This window comes from Artemia franciscana, chromosome 4 (genome assembly GCF_032884065.1).
Source record: "Artemia franciscana chromosome 4, ASM3288406v1, whole genome shotgun sequence".
Lineage (NCBI taxonomy): Eukaryota > Metazoa > Arthropoda > Branchiopoda > Anostraca > Artemiidae > Artemia > Artemia franciscana.
The window spans coordinates 22708100-22733754 of NC_088866.1; the positions used below are offsets into that span (position 1 = coordinate 22708100).

General features: G+C 35.1%; 1 protein-coding gene across 1 annotated transcript in view; it reads right to left on the reverse strand.

Annotated features, from left to right (window-relative positions):
* Positions 1-25655, reverse strand: part of LOC136026159 (ankyrin-repeat and fibronectin type III domain-containing 1-like) — a 254211-nt gene that overhangs the window by 153940 nt on the left and 74616 nt on the right. Inside the window, exons 4-5 of the mRNA XM_065702463.1 lie at positions 24493-24632; positions 10472-10638 (exon numbers count right to left, since the gene is read on the reverse strand). Of these exons, the coding sequence (XP_065558535.1) occupies positions 10472-10638; positions 24493-24632 (307 nt within the window). The remainder of the gene's footprint in view (positions 1-10471; positions 10639-24492; positions 24633-25655) is intronic.

Below are 25655 nucleotides of genomic sequence, written 5' to 3' on the forward strand. Positions count from 1 at the left end.
AATGTTCATTAAATTTAGTCTTACTTATCAAAAGTTACGAGCCTGAGAAAATTTGTCTTATTTTGGAAAATAGGGGGAAACACCCCCAAAAGTCCTAGAATCTTAACGGAAATCAAACCAGCGTATTTGGCGTATCAGAGAACTCTACTACAGAATTTTCAAGCTCCTATCCACAGAAACTGTGAAATTTCGTATTTTTGGCCAGAAGACAGAACAAGGGTGCGTATTTATTGTTTTTTTGTTTTTTTCTTTTCCCCAGGGGTGAACATATCGACACAGTGGTCCTAGAATGTTGCAAGAGGGCTCATTCTAACGAAAATTAAAAGTTCTAGTACCCTTTTTAAGTGACCAAAACTATTGGGGGGCACCTAGATCCCATCACACGCTCGTTTTCCCCCAAAGTCAACGGGTCAAAATGCTGATATTGCCATTTTGTTCAGCATAGTCGAAAAACTTAATAGCTATGTCTTTAGGGACGACTTACTCCCTCAAAATCCCCGGGGAGGGGCTAAAAGTTACAAACTTTGACCAGTGTTTACATATGGTAATGGTTAATGGGAACTGCACAGACGTTTTCAGGGGATTTTTTTATGGATAGGGAGGAGGTTGAGGGGAGGGGGTTACATGGAAGGATCTTTCCATGGAGGAATTTTTCATGAGAGGAGAAAATTTCCATGAAGGGGACTTAGGATTTTCTAATATTATTTAAAACAAAAAACAATGAAAAGATAAATATGAAAAAGTGTTTTCAACTCAAAGTAAGCAGCAGCATTAAAACAAAACGAACGGAAATTATTACGCATATTTGGGGTTCATCTCCTCCTGAATACCTGCTGTTTACGCTAAAGTATTTTTAGTAATTTAAAATATTTCTCCTACAGCCTTTGTGATTCAGGGGTCATTCTTAAAGAATTGGGACGAAATTTAAGCTTTAGTCTAAAGAGCAAGGTATTAAAGAGGGGGCAAACCCCCTCATATATGTAATAAAATATACGAACATAGAAGTTCGTTACGAAAGTTAATTTGGAAGTTACGTATATTTTTTATTAATAAAAACGTTCGTGAGAAATTAAAAGTTTTAGTTGCCTTTTTAAGTAACCAAACGATTGAAGGGCAACTAAGCCTCCTCCCCCACTCCTTTTTTCTCAAAATCATCCGATCAAGACTAAGAAAAAGCCATTTAGCAAAAAAAAAATATGCAAATTTCGTGATAAGTATTCACGTGCGGAGAGCCAAAATCAAAACATGCATTAATTCAAAAACTTTCAGAAATTAAAAAAAAACAAGTTTTTTTTAACTTAAAGTAAGGAGCGACATTAAAACTTAAAACGAACAGAAATTATTCCGTATATGAGAAAGGCTGTTCCCTCCTCAACGCCCCGCTCTTTACGCTAAAGTTTTTCACTGTTTTAAAAAGTAGATGTCAGAGAAAGAGCCAAACTTTAGCACAGAGAGCGGGGCGTTGAGGAGGGAACAGCCCCTTTCATATACGGAGTAATTTCTGTTCGTTTTAAGTTTTAATGTCGCTCCTTACTTTCAGTAAAAATTTTTGTTTTTTATTTAATTTCAAACAAATAATCGAACGGTTATAGTCATTTTGTAATTATGAAATTTTGTTAATAAAGAAGGGCACAGTTAATAGATTAAAATAATTAATAAATTATGAATTAATTAATAAAACAAAAATCAAATAAAGCTAAAATAATTGAATAATAACAATTAAAATAAGTAAGTTAAAAAAATTAAATAATTTGAATAATAAATTGAAAAATACTGAAAAACTATTTATTAATTAATTAATAAACCGAAAATAGTTTTGCTAATAAATGAAAAATTTGTTAAAATTTAGCCTATTTTTTTTTTAGGAAACAGGGAAGGGGATTCTTATTAAGATTTTGCCCCGGGCACAAGAGAGGCCAGAACCAACGCTGATTAAATAATTAATCAATTATACATAAATTTGTAAAAATAATTCATTAAACGCAAAATAACTACAAGGGCTGTTGTTTGAGATTTTGGAGCTTCTGTTTGAAGTAAGAGAAAGTCAGTAGGTTGTTCTTAGATAAGAGAACAAATAGACGATGCTAAATGAGATACTAATTAATAAAATAAGAAACAATAGATGAGCATTTGTCAAAAGTAAACGAAACGAAACAAAAAAGAGTGAAAGAAAGAAGCCACATGATTATGATAAGGCGCATACTGCGTTTAACAGTGAAACAAGAGGCAAAGAACAATTTGCTCGTGACTTTGTCATTGGTGGAGTTGTACGAAACATTGGGATGGTACTTGGAGTGAGGAAAAAGAAAAATCTTAAGACAGAAAGTGCAACTTATAACACTTCGTCCTTAAGTAGTCCATCCTAAGGTCCAAACACTTAATGTGGATCAGACCCTATCTAATTTCAGCCTCAACATGGTTCTCCAAAAAATCAATTTTGTTTCAGTTCATGTTTTTTACATTTAAATGGTTTTCCTTAACATTCATAATTACCATGAAATGAGAAGACTGAAAAACAGCAAAACTTTTGACGTGATGGTAAACCTATGTGTTGAACGACCTTATTAAAAGTTTTGGTGGTTTTTCAATATACTCATTTCATTTTATTTCATTTCAAAATGAATTCCTAATTCCATTACAATGTAGAGTCTCTTTTTAAGAACTTTACATTCATTTCATTTTATTTCATTTCAAAATGAATTCCCAATTCCATTAACATATAGAGTATCTTTTTTAAAACTTCACCTTCATTTCATTTTATTTGATTCCAAAATAAATTCATAATTCCATTACAATATGAGTCTCTTTTTAAGAACTTCGAGTTCATTTCATTCTATTTCATTTCAAAATTAATTCCCAGTTCCATTATAATATAGTCTCTTTTTAAGAGCTTCACATTCATTTCATTTCATTTCACTTAAAATGAATTCTCAATTCAATTACAATATAGAGTCTCTTTTTAAGAACTTCATATGGAGGGTATTTTCGATGTGCTTATGGGATTTCCTTCACTATGATCCGTCTTCCTAACAAACAGCTGTGAGTACCTAGGCATAGATACTAAGAGAGTTTTATTTTAATTTCTTTGTTTTAGATTTCTATAGTTTCACATATCGAGTCATTTACACATAGTTTCAGCCTGATGGTTCAAAATGAACTTCTATTTCATTTTTATTCATTCTATTTAGAAAAAATCCCTGATTTCAATGCAAAATCAAAGTTTTTTCAAATAAATTCTTATATAAATACAGTCTTAATGTGCCTCTTGGATTTCCTTCACATAGTTTTCAACGTACGGATGAGAGAATGTAGACACAGAGCCTTGGTGAGTCTTATTTTCATATTTTTTTTCTTATAAAATAGCTTTCTGCGGTTTCAGACACAGATACATTTCGGCAAAGCCTGAACAAAGTGGTTCCAACTGAATTTCTAGTTTGCCTATCATTTTTTTTTCTATTAAAAAGTGATTCCCCAATTTCATTACAAAATAGAGGATTTTTAAACAAAATTCCAAATTGAAAATACTCACAATGTGTAAATGGGATTTTGTCAATTCCAGTGCGTCTTCTCAATTTGCAGCAGAGAAAACCTAGACGTAGTCTCTAAGATAGCCTTGTTTTCAATAACTTGATATAGATTTTATGGCTTAAGATACACACATGCTTACACATACCCTGAACGCAGGGGATCAAAAAAGCTTCGTTAGATGATTTAAATTTTAGACATAAGGATTGAAGAAAATACATTAAGTGTGTCTCTATATATGAATTCTCATTATGGCTTGTATTCTAGCCGCAGACAATTTCAGCCTTTTCTTGATGACATGACGTCAACACATGTTCGATACAGTCATCTAGTGAAAAATTCCAATTCTTTCTTAAGGTTCTGACATATTTAGATCGGTTTTGTGGCCAGTCATCACTGTTCCTTGTTTTCCAACCAAAGATTTCAATATCAATTGTTCATCTTTACTTCAGAAAGTTTTTTCCACACCTTTCGCTTTAGCAGTTCAGATTCATACATCATCTCCTTTAATTCCTTAATACGTTACAGATAACAAATACGTCTTTTCCAGTTTCCAACCACACATCACTATTAAAAATTTTGTTTACAATTCAATATAATTCTTCTCACTTTCACTAGTCTTCTAATCTCATTTATCGCTGCTTCATTTTCATCAATTTAAATGACCTTAAATTAGAATTAGTGCCTTCGAAAATTACGTTTTCTTTCTTATTGTACTTGAAGCCTTTGCTTTGGCTTGTCTTTTGTTATTATGAAAAACATAATGCCAAACCTTTGTTTTTCAACAGAGGCTGATGCAGTATCAGGTTCTTGACTAACGTCCTTATAAACTCTGATGTTGTTATTCAGATGGTTTGACAGAAATGTTTTTTTCTTCAAATGAATTATCATTTATAAGACCCGCAAATTTTCGTTTTTTGGGTCTCATCTCATTTGATAGCCCAGGTTGTTGATTTTCACCCTTGAATTTAATTTGTTCGGGGTGTTCTCTTTGTCCTATCACGTTTGATAGTTTAGGTGGTTCAAAGAATCATCATTTTAGTTCTCATCGCTATCACTTCAACCTTGACACGTTTTGATTCTCGCTGACGCTTATCAGCTAACTCTATTTTTCTTTCTACTTCGTTTTGGATGTTCATTGCTTCAGAAAATTTGCCAATACCCTTTATTTTAGCTGCCATTCTTGATATAGTCTTACATGATGGTCCAGGTTGTAGATTTGTTAATTGTTCAAGTGGTGGGACAGAAACTTCTTTTAATTTCAACGAATCAACATTTATAACACTAACACTTGTAAATTTTTTTTTTGGGGTCTTCCTCTAGATAAGTTTTTCATACTGATATGTCTTTTCATACAGAGGTCTTTTCAAAGATATTTGATTATTGATTTATAAAACCGATGGTTTACTAAGCTTCAAACTTTTAGCTTACTTTCCCAGTTATTTGCTCTTTAAGCAATTTAATTTCTGTTGATACCGAGGCTTTTGAAAGATATTTAATTATTGAATCAAGCCAAATTCTACCAACGATTTCTACTTAGCTTCAAACTTTTGGTTTTCTTTTTATGGCTTTTGAATTATTGTAATCCCTTGTCAAAATATATACAAATACATGTATAAAATACATTATCTTTAAGAAATTTAATGTCTTTTCGTACTTAGGTCTTTTCAAAGATAAAAAAAAACAAGATAAAAAAACAAGTTTTTTTGACTGAAAATAAGGAGCAACATTAAAACTTAAAACCAACAAAAATTACGACATATCTGAAGGGGGGTTCAACTCCTCCACACATCACTCTTTATGCTAAAGTTTTTTAGCACTTTGAAAACATTTTTATTGTTCTAATTAAATTTTACTTAAACATTTTAGTTCTTTTAAAAAGCTCCTTATTGTTCGAATAAAAAAAAATTCTTGTGTTTCAGGAGTCGTTCTTATAGAATTGGGGCAAAATCAAAAGTTTAGCGTAAAGAGCGATGTGTTGGGGAGGGAGCAACCCGGTTCATATATGTCATAATGTCTGCTCATTTTGAGTTTTATTGTTTCTCCTAGCTTTCAGTTGAAAAGAACTTTTTTTTTATTTCTGATGGTTTTTACAATAATGCCAGGATATCTGGTCCCACCTCCAGGGAGAAATCCCGCTCCCCAGGAAAACATCGACTAATTCATTCCCAGTGAAGATTTCCTCAGACAAATTATCCTTAACAACTCCTCGCGTAAAACTGAGACGGAAAACAGAAAGCAAGACGTAAAACAAGACATAAAAAGTTGTCTGTTATTTTTTTTTTTTTATCCTTTTGTGAGTTTCATTGTGTGAGTTTCATTTGATTGTGAGTTTCAACTGGTGAGTACTATTATTGCTATTAGTACTATTATTTTTACAATTATTATCATTTTTGTCTCTCATTTTGAAGAATGTTGTTGTTTTCATTTATAACTTCCGTGCCATTCGAGCTATGCTCTCTGCCGGGAGTTGGTCACAATTATGTTGTAATTATTGTAAATAATAAAAAGAACCTGAACCTAATAAAAGAATTTTATATAGGAATTCTGGCAAATCCCCCACCCCTGTTTAAATTTTCCCCTGACAAGTTAACCCCCCTGGAAACTTCCCTCCCCATTGAGAATTCCCCCTTGGGAAAAATCCCAGCCAATCATTTGTCCCCTCCCCCACTCGAAAGTACATGCGAGCTTCCGAATACCAAAGACTATGTGTAAATAATGGGCCGATTTTATAACTTAAAGACCGTTCCCATGGGGCTGTAGGGGGTCACTATAAATCCAAAAGTCCTAGTGACTTGGTCTTTCAACTACTATTGACCAAATTGCTATCTCAAAATTTTTTCAGACGATTCTCGGAAAAAAGTGCGGGGGAGGGGCCTAGTTACCCTCCAATCATTTTGGTCTCTTAAAAAGGGCACTAGAACTTTTAATTTCCGTTTGAATGAACCTTCTCTCAATATTCTAGGACCACTGGGTCGATACGATCACACCCGGAAAAAAACAAACAAATGAACGAAAACGCATCCGTGATCTTTCTTCCGGCAAGATTCCACATTTTTTCAGACAGGAGGTTGAAACCTCTGAAATAATGTTTTCTGATACGCTGATACGCTGAATATGATGGTGTGATTTTCATTCAGATCCTTAGAACTGTAGAGGATGCTACCCCCTTTCTGAAAATCAGGCAAATTTTCTCAGATTCGTAGCCCGATTTGTAAGACTAAACCTAATAAAACTTAAATATTTTGAGTCAGTACAATTAGCCAATTCCTTTGATATATGTATCGGTATCAAAATTCCATTTCTTAGAGTTTTGGTTACTATTGAGCCTCGTCGCTCTTTAGTTATAGTTCGTTACCACCAACAGTTTGATTACACTTCATCACCACGAACTGTTTGATGTTTGACTATTGAGCCAATCTCTCACATCGAATGTTTACTAAGCTTCAAACTTTGGTTTTCTTTTTTAAAGTTTTTTAATTGTTTAATCCCTTGTTAAAATACGTAAAAAATATTTTTGCCATCACCAGATTTTTCCATATAAGTGAGATAACGTCATTGAAATACTGCAATGATGTGCACAAAAATGACAATTTTTTACAAAATTAAGGCTCTTAACGAATTTTCTGAAACTTCTCACCTATCTAGATCGTTTTTCTTGAGCGCGAATATCCCAGGATACCGATTTTCGAGAAAAAATATGGAGCTGTATTCGAGAAAAAATAAACAACATACAGTTATTGTTCGTTTATAAAGATACTACTACCACTACTGCTACTAGCAACCCAACGAAGCACCAAGGCACCTGAGGCCAACACAGCTACGCTTGCTCTTCCTCCGTCCCAATCTATTCAAAACCTCCCTGTTTACACCCTCCCAGGAAGTTCCCATCTCCTTTAAATCTTTCTTAATGACATCCTCCCACCCCAGACGAGAACGACCTACTTTCCGTTCAGCCCTAGACGGTTGGCCGAAAAGGACAATCTTCGGCAACCTGTCATCCTTCATCTGCAGAACGTGCCCTAGCCATCATCCTTTCTTTCATTATAGCCCTAGTAATCGGGATTGAACCGCATTTTCCGTACAGCCTACTGTTCGAAATATAGTCAGTCAGCCGGGTACCTAGAACAGTCCGAAGGAAATTTGTCTGGAAAACATCTAGCAAATCTTTATCCGCATGTCGGACCGCCCCTGCTTCAGAGCCATATTTGACCACTGTCATCACTGAGGTTCTAACATTGTAATCTTGGTTTGCAGACTTATCGTCCTATTTTTCCAAACTTCTTTTAACTGTTAAAAAACACCCTGAGCCTTGGCTATTCTATTTTTAACATCTTCACTGCTCCCTCCGTCTTTACTAACAATACTACATTGAATGGTAATTCATTTACCATTGGTGATTATTCATTGGTAATTGAAGCTGCCCACTTCATCAGTCTTTTCGTTACCCAATATTACTATTTCCTATCCTTAGTGATTTAGTCTTAACAATAATTTTCAAACCTATTCTAGCACTCTGAACTCTCAATACCTCTAAGAGTTCATTGATTTTGCTCCCACTTTCATCTAGGATACTTAAATCATCCCTATAATCTACGTCCGGAAGGGTTTTTTCTCAACCATTTGATTCCGTGATCTCCCATTATATCGAACCTAAAAGTCTTATTTTCTTTTCGTTGATGTAGGAAATGGTCCAAATAAAGGATTTTTGTGTATATGCCTTGAATAATACTTACCTTCGCCTGGTATGCTTTCTTTTTTTAAATTAAATAAAAAAAATAAGTTTTTTGAAATGAAAGTAAGGAGCGACATTAAAACTTAAAACGAACAGAAATTACTTCGTATATGAAAGGGGCTTTTCCTCCTCGACGCCCCGCTCTTTACGCTAGAGTTTTTTATTGTTTTAAAAAGTAGAGTTGCGAGAAAGAATCAAACTTTAGCGCAAGGAGCGTGGTGTCGAGGAGGGAAAGCCCCTTTCATATACGGAGTAATTTCTGTTCGTTTTAAGTTTTAATGTCGCTCCTTACTTTCACTTCAAAAAACTTGTTTTTTTTATTTAATTTCTGAAAGTTTTTGAATTAATGAATGTCTAATTTTGGCTCTCCGTACATAAATTATTAAAATGAAATTTGCATATTAATTCTTTTTTTGGCTAAATGGCTTTCTCTTAGTTTTGATCAGACGATTTTGAGAAATAAGGGGTGGGGAAGGAGGCCTAGTTGCCCTCCAATTTTTCGGTTACTTAAAAAGGCAACTATAACTTTTAATTTTTAACGAACGTTTTTATTAGTAAAAAAACCGTAACTTAAGAATTAACTTACGTAACAAACTTTTATATTCTTATATTTTTGATTATATATATGAGGGAGTTTGTCCCCTCGTTAATACCTCGCTCTTCACACTAAATCTTAAGTTTTGTCCCAATTCTTTAAGAATGACCCCTGAATTAGAAAGGTAAAAGGTAAAGGATACGGCATTAGACTTTACAGTCCGTACCGGCGGTGCTGATCTCCGTTTCTTGGCCCTTCAGCCAGGAAGTGCAATGGGGGGTTGGGAAAGGTAAAGGATACAGCATTAGACATTACAGTCCCTACCGGCGGTGCTGATCTCCGTTTCTTGGCCCTTCAGCCAGGAAGTGCAATGGGGGGTTGGGGGCCAACCATCCTGTGCTTTCGCACACCCTTCCTGTTTACCTTCCCCAGATTTCTCCAGGTACCCATTTAAAGCTGGGTCGACCCTGGCTAAGCTTACAGAGTCACGCCACTGAAACCCGTCCCAAACTGAACAATTGGGTACACTGGGATTCGAACCCGCGTCCTTTCAGACAAAGGATCCCAAATCCAGTGCACCAACCGACTCGGCTATAGTTGAAATTACTAAATATAATTTAACATAAAGAGCGAAGTATTAATCTCCTCCTAAATACCTCGCTCTTTATGCTAAAGTATTTTTAGAACCCCTCATATACGTAATAATCTCTGTTTGTTTTAAGTTTTAATGCTTCTCCTTACTTTCAATTGAAAAAACTTTTTCATGTTTATATTTTCATTGTTTTTTTTTTTTAATAGTAATGCTAGAAAATCCTGCGCCCTTTTCATTGAATTTCTCTTCCCCCATGAAATATTCCTCCAAGGAAAGATTCTCCCATATAGCCCCCTCCCCTGAACCCCACACCCAAACCAAAAAAATCCCCCTGGAAACGTCGGTACACTTCCCAATAGCCATTACTGTATGTAAACATTGGTCAAAGTTTGTAACTTGCATCCCCTCCCCCAGGGACTGTGGGGGGGGGGTAAGTCATCCCCAAAGACATAGGTATTATGTTTTTCGACTATGCGGAACAAAACGGCTATCTCAAAATTTTGATCCGTTGACTTTGGGAAAAAAATGAGCGTGGGAGGGGGCCTAGGTGCCCTCCAATTTTTTTGGTCACTTAAAAAGGGGACTAGAACTTTTCATTTCCGTTACAATGATCCCTCTTGCAACACTCTAGGACCACTTGGTCGATACAATGACCCCTGGGAAAAAAACAAATAAATAAATAAACACGCACCCGTGATTTGTCTTCTGGCAAAAAATACAAAATCCCACATTTTTGTAGATTGGACCTTGAAGTTTTTTCTGTAGGGTTCTCTGATACGTTGAGTGCGATGGTGTGATTTTCGATGGTGTGATATCCTATGACTTTTAGGGGGTATTTCCCCCTATTTTCCAAAATAAGGCAAATTTTCTCAGGCTCCTAACTTTTGATGACAAAGACTAAATTTGATGAAACTTATATATTTAAAATCAGCATAAAAATCCGATTCTTTTGATATATCTTTTAGCATGGAAATTCCGTTTTTTAGAGTTTCGTTTACTATTGAGCCGGGTCGCTCCTTACTACAGTTCGTCACCACGAACTGTTTGATACTTATATTATTTACCTTCAATTAAATATGTTTACCTTTCAAGGCTATGCCTTCTTTGTAACGGAGGCTTTTTTCTTTCGTGACCAGACTCCAAAAGCTTTCTATTTGATAAGGGGCTGCATTCCATTTTGTCTTTCGTCAGAAATCTAGTCAATCTTCCAATTCCAGTACTTTTGTTCCCCTCGTTGAAAGCACCTCTGTCCTAAAGGATCATAAATTAATAGACTGATTTCAAATAAACTACTAATTCACGGTTGTTCAAACTAGTCTTTACAGAAGAAAATGGGTTTTTATAAGGCAGTGCAAAAATACTGCATATAATAAAAAGAGATAGTTGGAGAAGACAACTGCTTCCCTTCTTCAGCAATATTAGAGAAAGTCTAAAAAAAATAAAGCTCACATTTTCTGAGAGAAAATGGGAAAGAAAAAAGGAGAATAAAATAATTAAAAATACAAAACATTAGATGGGGCTATAAATGAAAAAAAAACTAAATTGAAAGAATAGAAACCTAAAAAGAAAAGGGCTGAAAATAAAAATCACCAGAGCCATCTAGAACTTCCTGACTTTGCTTACCCCTAAACTGCTGCATACTTTTCCATGTAGGTGTTTTAAAATGTAGGGAATGACAAATAAAGCAGAATCCTGTCGATTTTAGGCCTATCGGCTTAAAGTCTACAGCCTAATCAACCCATCTAAGCAAACCTACTTCGTCCAGTCTAGATTTTGGTTTAAAGTAATTCTTGAAAACCTTAAATCCTATTAATTAGTACTTATAGGGAAAATTCAGCTTGAATCCTATAGTATTGCAGATTAGTTACATCAACTTTTCTGTTTACCATCGAATTTTCTTTGGGATTTTATACTTTTTGACAGACGGTACACTGTTAATGCCGCTAGTAGTTTTTTTTTATCCCTATCTTCCCCACTGAATACCTAACTCCTATAAGATCCAACTAATAACGACATAACTCCTAAAGACCCAACCCTTTTAAGTTGTTTCTTATTCCCTGGTGACCTTTGGAGGAAGGGGTTATTCTGAACCCCCTTTAACAAGAATTTAACAAAATCCACATTGAAAAAAAATTCAGTGAAAACCGTTTAATTTTTTCTACTTGATTGTATTTTTTTTTCAAAATCGGTGAACATTTTTAAGCACATTCGTTTATCGTTTTCAACAAAATGGCGTGTGTAAGTTAATCCAAAAGCCTCAAAACGTAAAATACAGATCAATATTTATTTACCATTCATTTTTTGTTTCAATATAGATAATTTAATTTAACCCGTAAACTAAAGAACTAAGGAAACTATCGTGAAATAAATTCATTAACAATTTCACAATTATTCAGAGAAAGAATCAATATTGACTAATTGTTCCTTCATCTTGTATATTTTGGTTTGAATGTAGCCTTTTCTTTGCAAGAGCAAATAAAGTCCAGTGCTGGCCCAGTGTCCGCGGTGCAGGAAAGAAATGAGAGATATCGGAGGCAGATTATTGGTGAGAGCTCCTCTGAAATTGTCCTTCCTTGATCATGAGTTTGTTCTTACATATAACTGCCCTTATTGCTATTTTTCTTTCTTGTCAGTTCTTCTTTGTTTTGGTTTTGTTTGTATTTGTAAGAATTTACATGTTTTTTCCCCTTTCTTTCTTTAAAACTCCATCAGTGCTGTCTTTTAATTTATGGTGGCCAATATATTAATTTATATATATATATTGATGGCAAACTATTCGTGGTATCTCATAGGGTGGTATGCACATATAGGGTCGTACTACTACTTATTTCATTCACCCCCCGGCCACTAGCCGTCCTATCCAGCACCGGCCATGAGACAGAGTATTTTGTGGAATGATCTGCTGAGATTAGATGGCTTGAAGCAACAATGGCTGCCAAAATCATTAAAGAGTCAATCTCCGTGGACATGCCAGGTGCCGGCCGTGGCAAAAGAATAGATCCCTTCAGGAGGAAGCCGAGATGAGAGAAAGAAGTTTTTTTTAAAGTACCAGCTCTGAGGATCAAGCGCCACTTGTCGAAGCCAGCTTGTAGCTGACGTGCGATGTTCTTGAGATTCAGGAAAACAATTACAGAGACCTTGATACTAGCAGGGCAGGCTTCTCTTTCAAATAAAAAAGAGACCTACAAGCCCTATCTCAAAATAATATACCAAAGGGGGCATCAATTTCATCAATTTCTTTTTTTTACGGTTGTGGAGGCAAATGGAATTTGTGATTTGGGAGTCCAGTCTGTTTTGTGAGTCTATTCATAACAATTAAAATATTAAAAAATAAATTTTTTAGTGATTTATTTTATACCAATGTACTAGCTATTTTTCCATTTTACACAGAATTACAACTTATAAACTTAGGATTATAAACTTACTTTTATATCTTATACGGAAATAACGCCTTTATCAAGCCGAATTATTTTTGTGCTGATGTGTTGGCTTGTTTTCATTTGTGGAGCGAATTATATCCGTGGAGCATATGTGGAGCTTTTTCCCTATGATGCTCCTTATTCTTGCCTCACAAACATTTGTCCTTAACCAACAAAACATACTTAATCTCAATGGCCTTAACCTTTACATCCTCAACGTAGCCTTCAAAATCCCAAATCATGTTAATGTCCATAGCCTGAAGTATTATTTCAATTTTCGGGGGGGAGGGAAACTTTTTAAAAGCAATTCCCGAAAGCTGAAATACGATCAAGAAAAAAAAAGATACACAAAAAGAAACTATAAGAGAATTTAAACCTATTAGGAAGATAACAAATCAGAAATAAAATGAGAAAGGAAATTATTATTATTTGTTCAGATAATCTTTTTTTAAGTTGTTTATTTTACCTTTATTTTTATTCTCTAGATTTCTTTTGTATGTTAGATATGCCTTATTGAATGTACAAAATAAAATATTTTTAACTTGTTTTTGTGTTCCCTTACCTGTAACAACTGAGTAACAAAATAAAACCTAAAATAGAAAAAAAAAGGCTTTGTCAATTAATTCCTTCGACTGAAACCCCACTGCATTTTGTATTTTCAGAAGAAAAAGTTGTTCTTTGAATAAGATTTAAGTGAAAAAGCTCAAAATTTAAAGAGTTAATAAAAAACTACGGAAGGACCCTATAAGAACAATTCAATGACTTTGAAAATAGGCTGAATTATCGAAAATAGCCGAGAAAAGGCCGAATCCATTTTTCCTTTGTTTGTTCTTCAGCAAGTAAACATAATTGAATGCTAGGTCTTAACGAAATATTAAAAAATCGAAAATTATATACTCTTAATAAATCTCATATTAACAAAAAGTATGTAACCACCAGATCTTTCAAATGTATTGCTTCCACAGAAACTAAATGTGTACATAAGGGAACAGAGCTATTTCGAGTTTGTTGTTAATTTATTTTCTTCCGCCCATTCCAAGTTTTAAGCTCAATTTTTATAATAGTAATATAAAAGTTAAGCTATAATAGTCACCATGCTAAAGCATAATAAGCATGTTCCTGCTAAATTGTATAGTACACTAGCTCTATCACATGCCGTATTTTTCGCCATTTTGGGATTTGCTGTCTAAAACCATGCAAATAAAGGTTCATTGGAGGTTTCATTATTATCTTAAGTTTCCGGTTATATTGCGGGAATAAGTAATTTTGCAAAAAAGTTCTGTTCCCGATGTTGTGGATTTGTTGGAGCGGGATGAACTTAAAAGTTAAAATCTTTTTCTAATTTAGCATTATTTTTGATTCAATTATTTTTTCTAGATTAATTTTGTATTTCTTAACTTATTTCTTGCTCAGTAGTAAATTTCTCTTTATGGTTTTCATTTTTTTTAATTTTTGCCTCCCTTCTTTTTGTTTGTTCGCAAACCGGCGAGAACGATCTTATCTTAAAGGAATGTTCGCATATGAAGTTGACTCATTTATATTTGCCTTTCCAAAAAATTCCTTCAGTAAACACAAGATTTATCCTATATTTCGTTTCTCACTAATGGAATGGACAGATTTGGCCCGTTATGAGAGCATTTAAGCAAACAAATCAATGAAGCAAAGAAACGAAGATTTTCTTAACAGAAGTTGGCGAGATAATTCGTTGAAACAAACATTTATAAAATCAATGAAGATTTTCAGCCTTAAACTATTAATTTCCTTCATTGGGATGTAATATGCCGTTTTTTTCGTTTTTTTTTGTGGTTGACGGTTAATAATGATTGTAGAAGAAAATTTGCATGATTTTACAAACTAAAAAGAGGTCCAACCATAGAGATGAGCCTCCTTTATTCTTTGTGTTTTACACTAGTACCGTCTACACTGATTTAGATTTTTGGTTGTCCTGTATATGCAAATATTCATGTCTCAATTTCAGAACAAAGTTGAAAATCGTGCCTCCTTTGGGGCAATTTTTCGAATGGAATAATGTTTTTTATAAAGCTATTATTAAGATGCTTTTTGTTTTAGACAAACATTTCTACAATGACTCCAGGGAGCTTCCCTTGCAAATGCAAGCTAAAATGAACACTATGTCGTCGCTTAGTCATTGTGTTTGGCAGCATTTTAATATAAATTTCGCTTTAACGCCGTGTTAGCCGAAACTTGGCATAATAGGGCTCGTATTCCAAACAAGGGAAATATACTACCACAGAGAAGCAGAGGGCTTACTCATAAATAATATTGCTGCTCAAAATTCTTTTTCGTTTTTATTGGATTAAAAATTCACACGTCACACTTCATAGGTGACGCGTAGTCGTAAGGTTTGTTAGAAAATTGTGTCTTACACACGGCAGAAAAATCTATTTTTTAAAAATTTCTAACAAACTAATTTCTAAGCACACCTAGAAGCACAACTTTAGAGCACAAAAAAATCACAAAGGAAGTATTGTGCTCTAGGTAATTACCAGATGTCTGGTTATGGTTAAGATGTAAAGAAAATCTCTGAAGTAATTAATTTAAAACGGTGGTCTTGAAACGTCTACATTGGCAGACAGCTATTAATTAACCCAGAGCATTAGTTAAGGGTGAAAATTCTTTTGGGGGGAAGGAGATTGGTGGCCTTCGAGGCTCCTATCTGAGTAGATGGAGCAGAATATTTTTTCTCCAGCTCTGACAAAAGACAATGACGAACTGTTGCTTTTTTATGCTTGTCGTCCGACAGACCCAATTGCTAGTTAAAGGACAAGATTCCTGTTTAATTTGTTTTGTGATTTAAAAAAATATATATTCTTAATAGCCCCCTTTTTATCATAATAAAATCTTCTCGTCACTCAAATAGGAAAATTTAAATTAAGAAGTCATTTTCCTTATAAAAGCTTAGACAGCAAACCGAAAGATTAAAAACCTTCTTTGCCATCGCCATCTATAAATACTTCAAAACAGCTATTAGCAAATTCCGTGAACGCTAATTTAGCTGGATATGTATACTTAGAAATCTTTGTAAATAAAAACTGAAATAAAAAGACAAATTTGTAAATATAACTTTTTCGCTATTGTAGGGATATCACCAATAAAATATCACCAATTACCGTCGTAACTTAGAAAAAAATTCCAGCATTGCTTAGAATAGACTCAGGTTTTGAAAAGGTCTATGGTCAAAGTCCAAGAAAGGCATCTTCGATCGGAAAGATCGAAGTTTGATTGAATGCTCATTGTCCTGTTGATCATTGGTGTCGATTCAAGAAGTTCTACAGGGACGGAGGGGGGGATTTGTCGTTTTTCAATTTTCTCCATGAAAATAAAAAAAATATGTATTTTTCAAAAGACCCTCCCCAAAGAGTATTTTGCAGAATATTGGGTGAAGCCACTGCTGTCGTGGTGGAGGAAAGAACCTTAAAAACATTTTTCCAAGGTTTAATAGTTTCATTCCGCTAAGATTCTAAATTCCCAAGCAGGGAGGAGGTAGGAACCTTAAAAAAAAAACTTTATGCGGTCAAATAGCAAAGAGATAGACTTCCTAAGATTGGAAGAAACACCTTGCTGTGTATTCAACCTTTCCGTTTTTTGCTAAAATTTTACTCAATTTTCCTATTCTTAATTCATTGTTTCTTGTCTCATTTTGCATTTACTTCATTTATTCTCCTCACGATTATTGGTACAACTAATGCTATAGATTCAGATTATCTTCCTAGCTATGAAGATTGTTTCCTATGCGTTTGATTTCAAAGAAAGGAGGAAGGCTGGGATCGTGAGCAGCAGAATACCGGAGATTCCTTCTTTAAGATGAATTCGAACACTCTTTCCTCCTCAAGAAAATTTTGGCGTATATTTTTGCTTTATGGAAACTAGAAGGGACTTAACTGAACTTAACTTGGAACTTGATGAAGGAACTTAACTCCTTGTATGGGCCAATCATTGCACGAACTTAGTACTTAAAAAAAAAACAAAAAAAAACATTTTAGCCTTTTTAACGGTTTAATATAATTTAAATAATTATTAAGTGATGTCTTTACTTTATTGAATACATTCTAAACATATCTAAACTGAATTTTACTTACAGTTACAGGAGCAAATAGACAGGGTACCAGGTAGAAATATGGTGTTTTTGCTAGGAGATTTTAATGCCCAGGTTGGTAGAAATAGGGATAGATGGTATCCTAGCCTAGGTAATTTTGGTGTAGGAAAAGAAAACAGTAATGGCTATAGGCTTTTGCAATTTTGTAGGTATAACAACCTAGTTATAACCAATACGGTGTTTGGTCACAAAATGGCCCATAAGTTGACATGGTATTCACGTGATGGTAAGACAGCAAACCTTATTGATTATGTTATTGTAAACAGAAGACTAGCAGGATCAATACAAGATACTAGGGTGTATAGGAGTGCCGTTATTGATGTTAAAAGTAAAGATCACCATCTAGTAGTGTCTAAGGTTAATTTAAAGCTGAAATTTCGGAAGAGTAACTCCCTCCCGGGAAGTTATGATGTTGGTAGACTTCAGGATGAAAATTTGAGAAAAAAATTCCAGGAACAGTTGAGTACTAAACTTGAGGGTTTAAAATTTGACAATGTGGAAGATGGATGGAATAATTTCAGAAAAACAATTTGTGAAGTTGCTGATGGTGTCCTAGGGAAGAGTGCTAAGACAGCAACTAGGAATATAAGTGAAAAAGCTTTAGGTTTAATAGAGAGTAGAAGGGGTTTGTATAAGAATTATCTGAGCGATAGGTCGTATGAAAACAAAAGGAATGTAAAGAAAGTGGAGAAAGCATTAAAATATGAACTAAGGAGATGTGAAATGGAGGCGATGGATAAAATTGCTGAGGATCTGGAAGATGCGGCTAGACGGCATAATAGTAAAATATTATACTGGCATGTTAATAAATTGAAAGGGAGTAGCCGATCCGGACTAGTCCCAGTTAAAGATAGAAATGGGGTCACAATTATTGATAAGGAAAAAGTTAAAGAAAGATGGGTGGAACATTTTGAGAATGTGCTAAACCGAGATACAGTTGCAGGAAAAGATATAGATGAAAATGAAAAAGTTTGTGATACCTTGGATGTGAAGGAAGATTTGTTTAGTGAGGAAGAATTAGCGACAGTACTAGAAGGATTAAAAAATAATAAGGCCCCAAGTGCTGATAGTATGATTAATGAGTTCCTTAAATATGGTGGCTCTGAGGTTAGGAATAAGCTACTAAAGATTATGAACATGATTTTTGAAAAAGGGGAAGTACCCAATGATTTTAGGAAAACGTTAATTAAACCACTGTATAAGAAAGGTGACAAGAGTGAATGTCGGAATTATCGAGGCATTAGTCTGGTCTCTGTAGGTAGCAAATTACTGAGTAATATGATACTTTTTAGACTGAGACATGCTGTAGACAAAGTTTTAAGGGAAGAACAATGCGGTTTTAGAAAAGGTAGAGGATGTGTCGACCATGTTTTCACTCTTAGGTTAATAATTGAGAAGTCCCTTCGTTGTCAAACACCTTTGGTCCTTAGTTTTATCGATTATGAGCAAGCTTTCGATTCTGTTGATAGAACAGCGTTAACAAAGGTCTTATCGTTATATGGTATACCAGAAAAATACATTAAAGTGATTTGCGCTATGTACGAGAATAATACTGCTGCGGTTAAGGTAGGAAATGAGGTTAGCAACTGGTTTTGTATTAAATCAGGAGTTAAGCAGGGTTGTGTTCTATCCCCCTTTATATGGATCATTTTGATGGACTTCGTCTTAAGGAGCACAGGAAAGGCAATTGGAGACCATGGAATCAAATGGGGAGGAAGAACGCTCCTGGACTTAGATTATGCTGATGATTTAAGCATATTAGATGAAAGTGTGAGCAAAATGAATGAATTTTTAGAGGTTTTACGAGTTCAGGGTGCTAAAATAGGCTTGAAAATTAATGTTAAGAAGACTAAGTCACTAAGGTTAGGAATAAGTGAAGATGAGCAGGTGACCTTAGGTAACGAAAAGATTGATTAGGTTGGGAGCTTCAGTTACCTTGGTAGTATTATTAGTAAAGATGGTGGGAGCAGTGAAGATGTTAAAAGTAGAATAGCTAAAGCTCAGGGTGTTTTTTCACAGTTAAAAAAAGTTTGGAAGAATAGAAAGATAAGCCTACAAACCAAGATTAGAATATTGGAAGCTACAGTGATGACAGTGGTCAAATATGGCTCTGAAGCATGGACACTCCGAAAAGCAGATGAAAATTTACTAGATGTTTTCCAGAGAAATTGCCTACGGATTGTTCTGGGCACCCGGCTGACTGACCGTATTTCAAACAGTAGGTTGTACGAAAAGTGTGGTTCAATCCCGCTTTCTGGGGCTATAATGAAAGAAAGGTTGAGATGGCTAGGCCACGTTCTACGGATGAAGGATGACAGATTACCGAAGATTGTCCTTTTTGGCCAACCGTCTGGGGCTACACGGAAAGCAGGTCGTCCTTGTCTGGGTTGGGAGGATGTCATAAATAAGGATTTAAAGGAAATGGGAACTTCCTGGGAGGGTGTAAAGAGGGAGGCTTTAAATAGATTAGGTTGGAGGAGGAGCGTGCGTAGCTGTGTTGGCCTCAGGCGGCTTGGTGCTGCAGTGAGTTATTAGTAGTAGTAGTAGTAGTATATCTAAACTCAAGGTAACAGTCTGAAATGTCACAATCTACAGAGGATGATTCAATCAGGTTTTTTGTCTCCTTGATTAGAAAAAAATTCTTCACAAAATTTTAATTTTAGTACTTTATTTACTTTCCCGCATTTGCACAACTCAGGCTAGAAATCGGGGGGGGGGGGAGGGAGTGTAAGGCTTATTGGAAAATTTAAGCATAAGAATGCAGTTTTCATAGAACTTCGCCGGCTAAAGGTTGTATACAGGGAGGCCTGAGAGCCCCCAGTACAACTTTTCCTTTTACTTTACCTTAAACTTTTACTCAAACTTTTCCAATTCTCTTGGCGCTTCTCGTTCAAATTAAATAAAAAAAAACTAGTTTTTTTAACTGAAAGTAAGGAGCGACATTAAAACTTAAAACGAACAGAAATTACTCCGTATATGAAATGGGTTGTCCCCTCCGCAATCCCTTGCTCTTTACGCTAAAGCTTTTAATTGTTTTAAAAAGCAAAATTGTGGCAAAGAGTCAAACTTTAGCGTAAAGAGCGAGGGATTGCGGAGGGGACAACCCATTTCATATACGGAGTAATTTCTGTTCGTTTTAAGTTTTAATGTCGTTCCTTACTTTCAGTTAAAAAAACTAGTTTTTTTATTTAATTTCTGAACGTTTTTGAATTAATGCATGTTTGATTTTGGCTCTCCGCACATAAATTATTAAAATGAAATCTGTATATTAATTTTTTTTTTGGCTAAATGGCTTTCTCTTAGTTTTGATCAGACGATTTTGAGAAATAAGGGGTGGGGAAGGAGCCCTAGCTGCCCTCCAATTTTTCGGTTACTTAAAAAGGCTACTAGAACTTTTAATTTTTAACGAACGTTTTTATTAGTAAAAAATATGCGTAACTTAAGATTTAACTTACGTAACAAACTTTTATATTCTTATAATTTTATTATGTGTACGAGGGGGTTTTTACCCTCGTTAATACCTCGCTCTTTACACTAAATCGTAAGTTTTGTCCCAATTCTTTAAGAATGACCCATGAATCAAAAAGGCCGTAGAATAAATAGTTGAAATTACTAAAAATACTTTAGCATAAAGGGCGACGTATTTATCTCCTCCTAAATACCTCGCTCTTTATGCTAAAGTATTTTTAGAACCCCTCATATGCGTAATAATCTCTGTTCGTTTTAAATTTAAATGCTATTCTTTACTTTCAATTGAAAAAACGTTTTCATGTTTATTTTTTCATTGTTATTTTTTATATTAATGCTAGAAAATCCTGCGCCCTTTTCATTGAATTTTTCTTCCCCCATGCCATATTCCTCCAAGGAAAGATCCTCCCACATAGCCCCCTCCCATCAACCCAACCCCCCAAACCAAAAAATCCCCCTGAAAACGTCTGTACACTTCCCAATAACCATTACTATATGTAAACACTGGTCAAAGTTTGTAACTTGCAGCCCCTTCTCCAGGGATTGTGGGGGAGTAAGTCATTCCCAAAGACGTAGTTATTATGGTTTTCGACTATGCGGAACAAAATGGCTATCTAAAAATGTTAATCTGTTGACTTGTGGAAAAAAATTAGCGTGGGAGGGGGCCTAGGTTCCCTCCAATTTTTTCAATCACTTAAAAAGGGCACTAGAACTTTTCATTTCCGTAAGAATGAGCCCTCTTGCGACACTCCAGGACCACTTGGTCGATACGATGACCCATGGGGAAAAAAAAAACAAAAAAAAAAACAAAAAAACAAACAAATAAACACGCACCTGTGATTTGTCTTCTGGCAAAAAATATGAAATTCCACATTTTTTTAGACAGGAGCTTGAAATTTTTGCTATAGGGTTCTCTGATACACTGAATGCGATGGTGTGATTTTCGTTACGATTCTGTGACTTTTAGGGGGTGTTTTCCCCTATTTTCTAAAATAGGGGAAATGTTTCCAGGCTCGTAACTTTTGATGACAAAGACGAAATTTGATGAAACTTATATATTTAAAATCAGCATGAAAATCTGATTCTTTTGATGTATATTTTAGTATCAAAATTCCGTTTTTTAGAGTTTCGTTTACTATTGAGCCGGGTCGCTCCTTACTACAGTTCGTTACCACGAATTGTTTGATTACCAAATATGAAATATTTTATGGTCCCCTCCAACGAAAATAATCCTGTTTTTGTGCCTTTATCTGCTCCCTCTCCCTTTAGCCCCCCAGATGGTCGAATCTGGGAAAACGACTTTATCAAGTCAATTTGTGCAGCTCCCTGACACGCCTACCAATTTTCATTGTCCTAGCACGTCCAGAAGCACCAAAATCGCCAAATCACTGAACCCCTCCCCCCAACTCCCCCAAAGAGAGAGAATCCAGTACGGTTACGTCAATCACGCGTCAAGGACATTTGCTTATTTTATCCACCAAGCTTCATCCCGATTCCTCCACTCCAAGTGCTTTCAAAGATTTCCCCCTCCAACTCCCCCATTGTCACAGGGTCTGGTCGGAATTCAAAATTAGAGCTTTAAAGCACAAGATCCTTCTAAATATCAAATTTCATTAAGATCTGGTCACCCTTTCGTAAGTTACAAATACCTCAATTTTTCAAACTTAACCCCCCCCCCCCGATTGAGCGGATCCGTTCCAATTATGTAAATCACGTATCTAAGACTTCTGCTTATTTTTTCCACCAAGTTTCATCCCGATCCCTCCAATGTAAGCGTTTTCCATGATTTTAGATTCCCCCGCCCCAAACTCCCCCTATGTTACCAGATCCGGTCGGGATTTAAAATAAGAGATTTGAGACACGATATCCTTCTAAATATCAAATTTCATTGAGATCCAATCACCCGTTCGTAAGTTAAAAATACCTCATTTTTTCTAATTTTTCAGAATTAATCCCCCTCCCAACTATCCCAAAGAGAGCGGATCCGTTCCAGTTATGTCAATCATGTATCTAGGACTTGTGTTTATTTTTCCCACCAAGTTTCATCCCGATCCCTTCACTCTAAGTGTTTTCCAAGATTTTAGGTTTTCCCCTCCTAACTCCCCCTCAATGTCACCAGATCCGGTCGGGATTTAAAATAAGAGCTCTGAGACACGATATCCTTCCAAACATCGAAATTCATTAAGATCTGATCAACCGTTCGTAAGTTAAAAATACTTCAATTTTTCTGTTTTTTCCGAATTAACGGGCCCCCCACTCCCCCCCCCAGATGGTCAAATCGGAAAAACGACTATTTCTAATTTAATCTGGTCCGGTCTCTGATACGCCTGCCAAATTTCATCGTCCTAGCTTACCTGGAAGTGCCTAAAGTAGCAAAACCGGGACCGACAGACCGACAGAATTTGCGATTGCTATATGTCACTTGGTTAATACCAAGTGCCATAAAAAGTAACATAAAAGAGGTTCAAAATTTGACCAATTAGCGTAAAAAACGTCCAAAATAAGGCAGCTTGTTTATCTGCTTAGAAAAAGAAAAGTAGTAAATAAAGATTTATATTTCGTAAGCTAAACGTGTGACCGAAAAGAAGTAAATGGAATTTAGGTGCTGTAAATTTGACAGGTTACCTAAAAGAGGTTCAGAATGTGACCTAGTAGCTTAAAAGAGGTTCAAATTAAGGCAGCTTGTTCATCTGCTTAGAATATGAAAAAGTAGTAAATTAAAGTTTTTCGTGAATCTGAAATATGATCTAAAAGAGGTTCAAAATGTGACCTAGTAGCGTAAAAGAGGTTCAGAATAAGGCAGCTTGTTCACCTGTTAAAATAGAAGAAGCTGTTAATTAAAGTTTACACTTCTATAAACCTTACATGTAACCTTAACAGGTGTGAAATGTGACCTAGTGGTGTAAAAGTGGTTCGTAATAAGGCAACTTGCTCATCTGTTTAGATAAAAATTGTTGTGAACTACGGCTTACGTTCCCAGTGAAACGTTTGATGTCATCTGCTGACGCTTGATCAATGACCTTACCAATCACAGGAACATTCATGTTATTTTCAGCTGAAGATTTATAAACAAACATAAAACTCAACACAGCATTCACTTCATACAGTAAAACGTGATCCACATGCAGTAGATCCTTTTTGTAAGATGAGGGGAATGGCTCAAAACGTCCTATTTAGGGTTTTAGATCACACAAAATCGATTAGCTGTGTCAAGTTTTGTATTTCCCACCATTTTGACCCTCTTCAGTTAAAAACTAATGGTTTATGGCATAAAACAGCAGAAAACACCAATTTTCTGTACTGCGATCTTTTTTGGGCTTAAAAAAGAGAACTTGTTATTTAGATTTTTCTTTTTTGAAATGAGCCTTCTTTCAACATTTTATAGCCACTGGTTCTACGGGATTACCCTGGAAAAAAAGAGATATCAGGGTTCCCTTGCCAAAAAGTGATTTTACTCGTTTTTGTTATCTTGAATAGGGTGTTCGACCATGGTGATTTCAATAATGTGATTCTCATTTCCACCCAGAGCTTTTTTGAGGGGTTTCAGCATATTTTTGGAATTCCCAGAAATATATTTCACAAATAAACTTTTTCAGTTAAAATTAACTAAAATATTTGTTACCATGTCTGAATTAGCTTCAAGATGTAATTTTTTCTGACTAGACATCCTTACTTCAAAGCGCATTTTAAGCCTCCAGATACTAGGGGCCGTGCTGTAACCATAATTTCACACCAAGCCTACATCTACAACTTGCACTGAAAGGACAATATACTTGCATATTTGCATTCGTCAGTTTCAGATCTATCCATTTACAGAGTCAGGATTATGATATTGCTTAGAATTTTCCTAGAAAATGATCTGGACTTCCTTAAAATGAGAAAAACTTCCTATTTTTGCATGTTTCTTACATTTACAATGGATTTTTATTTAAATAGTTGGACAAAAATAATTGAAGATTGATTTGCTTTCCAGTTTCTCTAGAAAACGGTTGCGACGCTTGAGGGGTAAACTGGAAAGCAAATTAACCAATGAAACTGAGAGATTCTTCTCCTTAACTTCGCCGAAGGGAGCTATGTCATAGATTATGAATGAATACTGACCTTGACTATGGACTGTTTCACTAATGGTGATTGGTAGTTTATGGGTGAGTATGCTTCTGACGGAGAGGATCTTGGAATGCAAGAAAAAGAGGTATCATCCTTCAGGAAAGAAGTATCATTCCAACATTTTGTGGTCTGTTCTGCAAAAGAAATGGACCTTAAAATAAGTTTTTGGATATTTCTATATTTACTTCAGAGTCAGGTAAATAGCTTGGTAAGAGTTTAGAGGCCGTCCCAAAATTTAACTGGTATGTAGAGGGAGAAAAAAAGAGACCGGACATAATACTCGAGATTCGGATAATTAATAATGTAAGCGTCCTGAGGCTGTCCCAAAATTAATTTACATACAGAGGGGTGGGAAATAAAACTGAGTGTGTAGAGGCTGTCCCGGAATTTAACTGGTACATAGAGGAAGAAAGAGGAGGTGGAACACAATATTTCAGACACAGCTAATTAATAGGGTAAGTGCATAAAGGCTGTTCTAAAATTTAACTTGCATATATAGTGGAAAGAGGGAAGGGGCACAATGATACAGATTCAGATAATTGACTTGATAGTGTATAGAAGCTGTTCCGGAATATAATTAACACATAGAGGGGGAAGAAGGGAGTGGATTAAAAAATTTCGATTCAGATAAATAAATTAGTACCAGCTCTGATGTTGTTTCAAAAATCAGTTTAATGCAAGATTTGATAATAACCGTTTATGTTATATTAGGCTTGGTTAGAATAACTTAGGTTTTTAATCAATTTCTGATATTTATAACCAAATTTAACTTAACCTACTCTAACCTAAATTAACATAACTTTAACTTTTACCATCATAGATTGCGTAAGACTCAAAGAGCTGACTAGCAAAGCTAATTGAATCCAAGCAGAAAAAAAAAGGAATTTCGGACATTCACTGGTAAACATTGTCATTAACCAGATTTTGGACATTCACTGTAACATATATATAAACAAATTATTTTAACAAACAAAACGAGATTTATGCAAAAAACATTTTATTACAGGAATGAATTTAATTTAAAAGATGAATAGAAAATTTTAAAAATAGCTAGTTTAGCCAAGTATGAAAAAATCAGTACGTTAGCCTAAAAGTTCAATAGTTTAGCCAAACAAAAAAATTTAGTAACTATTTTGGTGCTAAACATCAAAATCTTG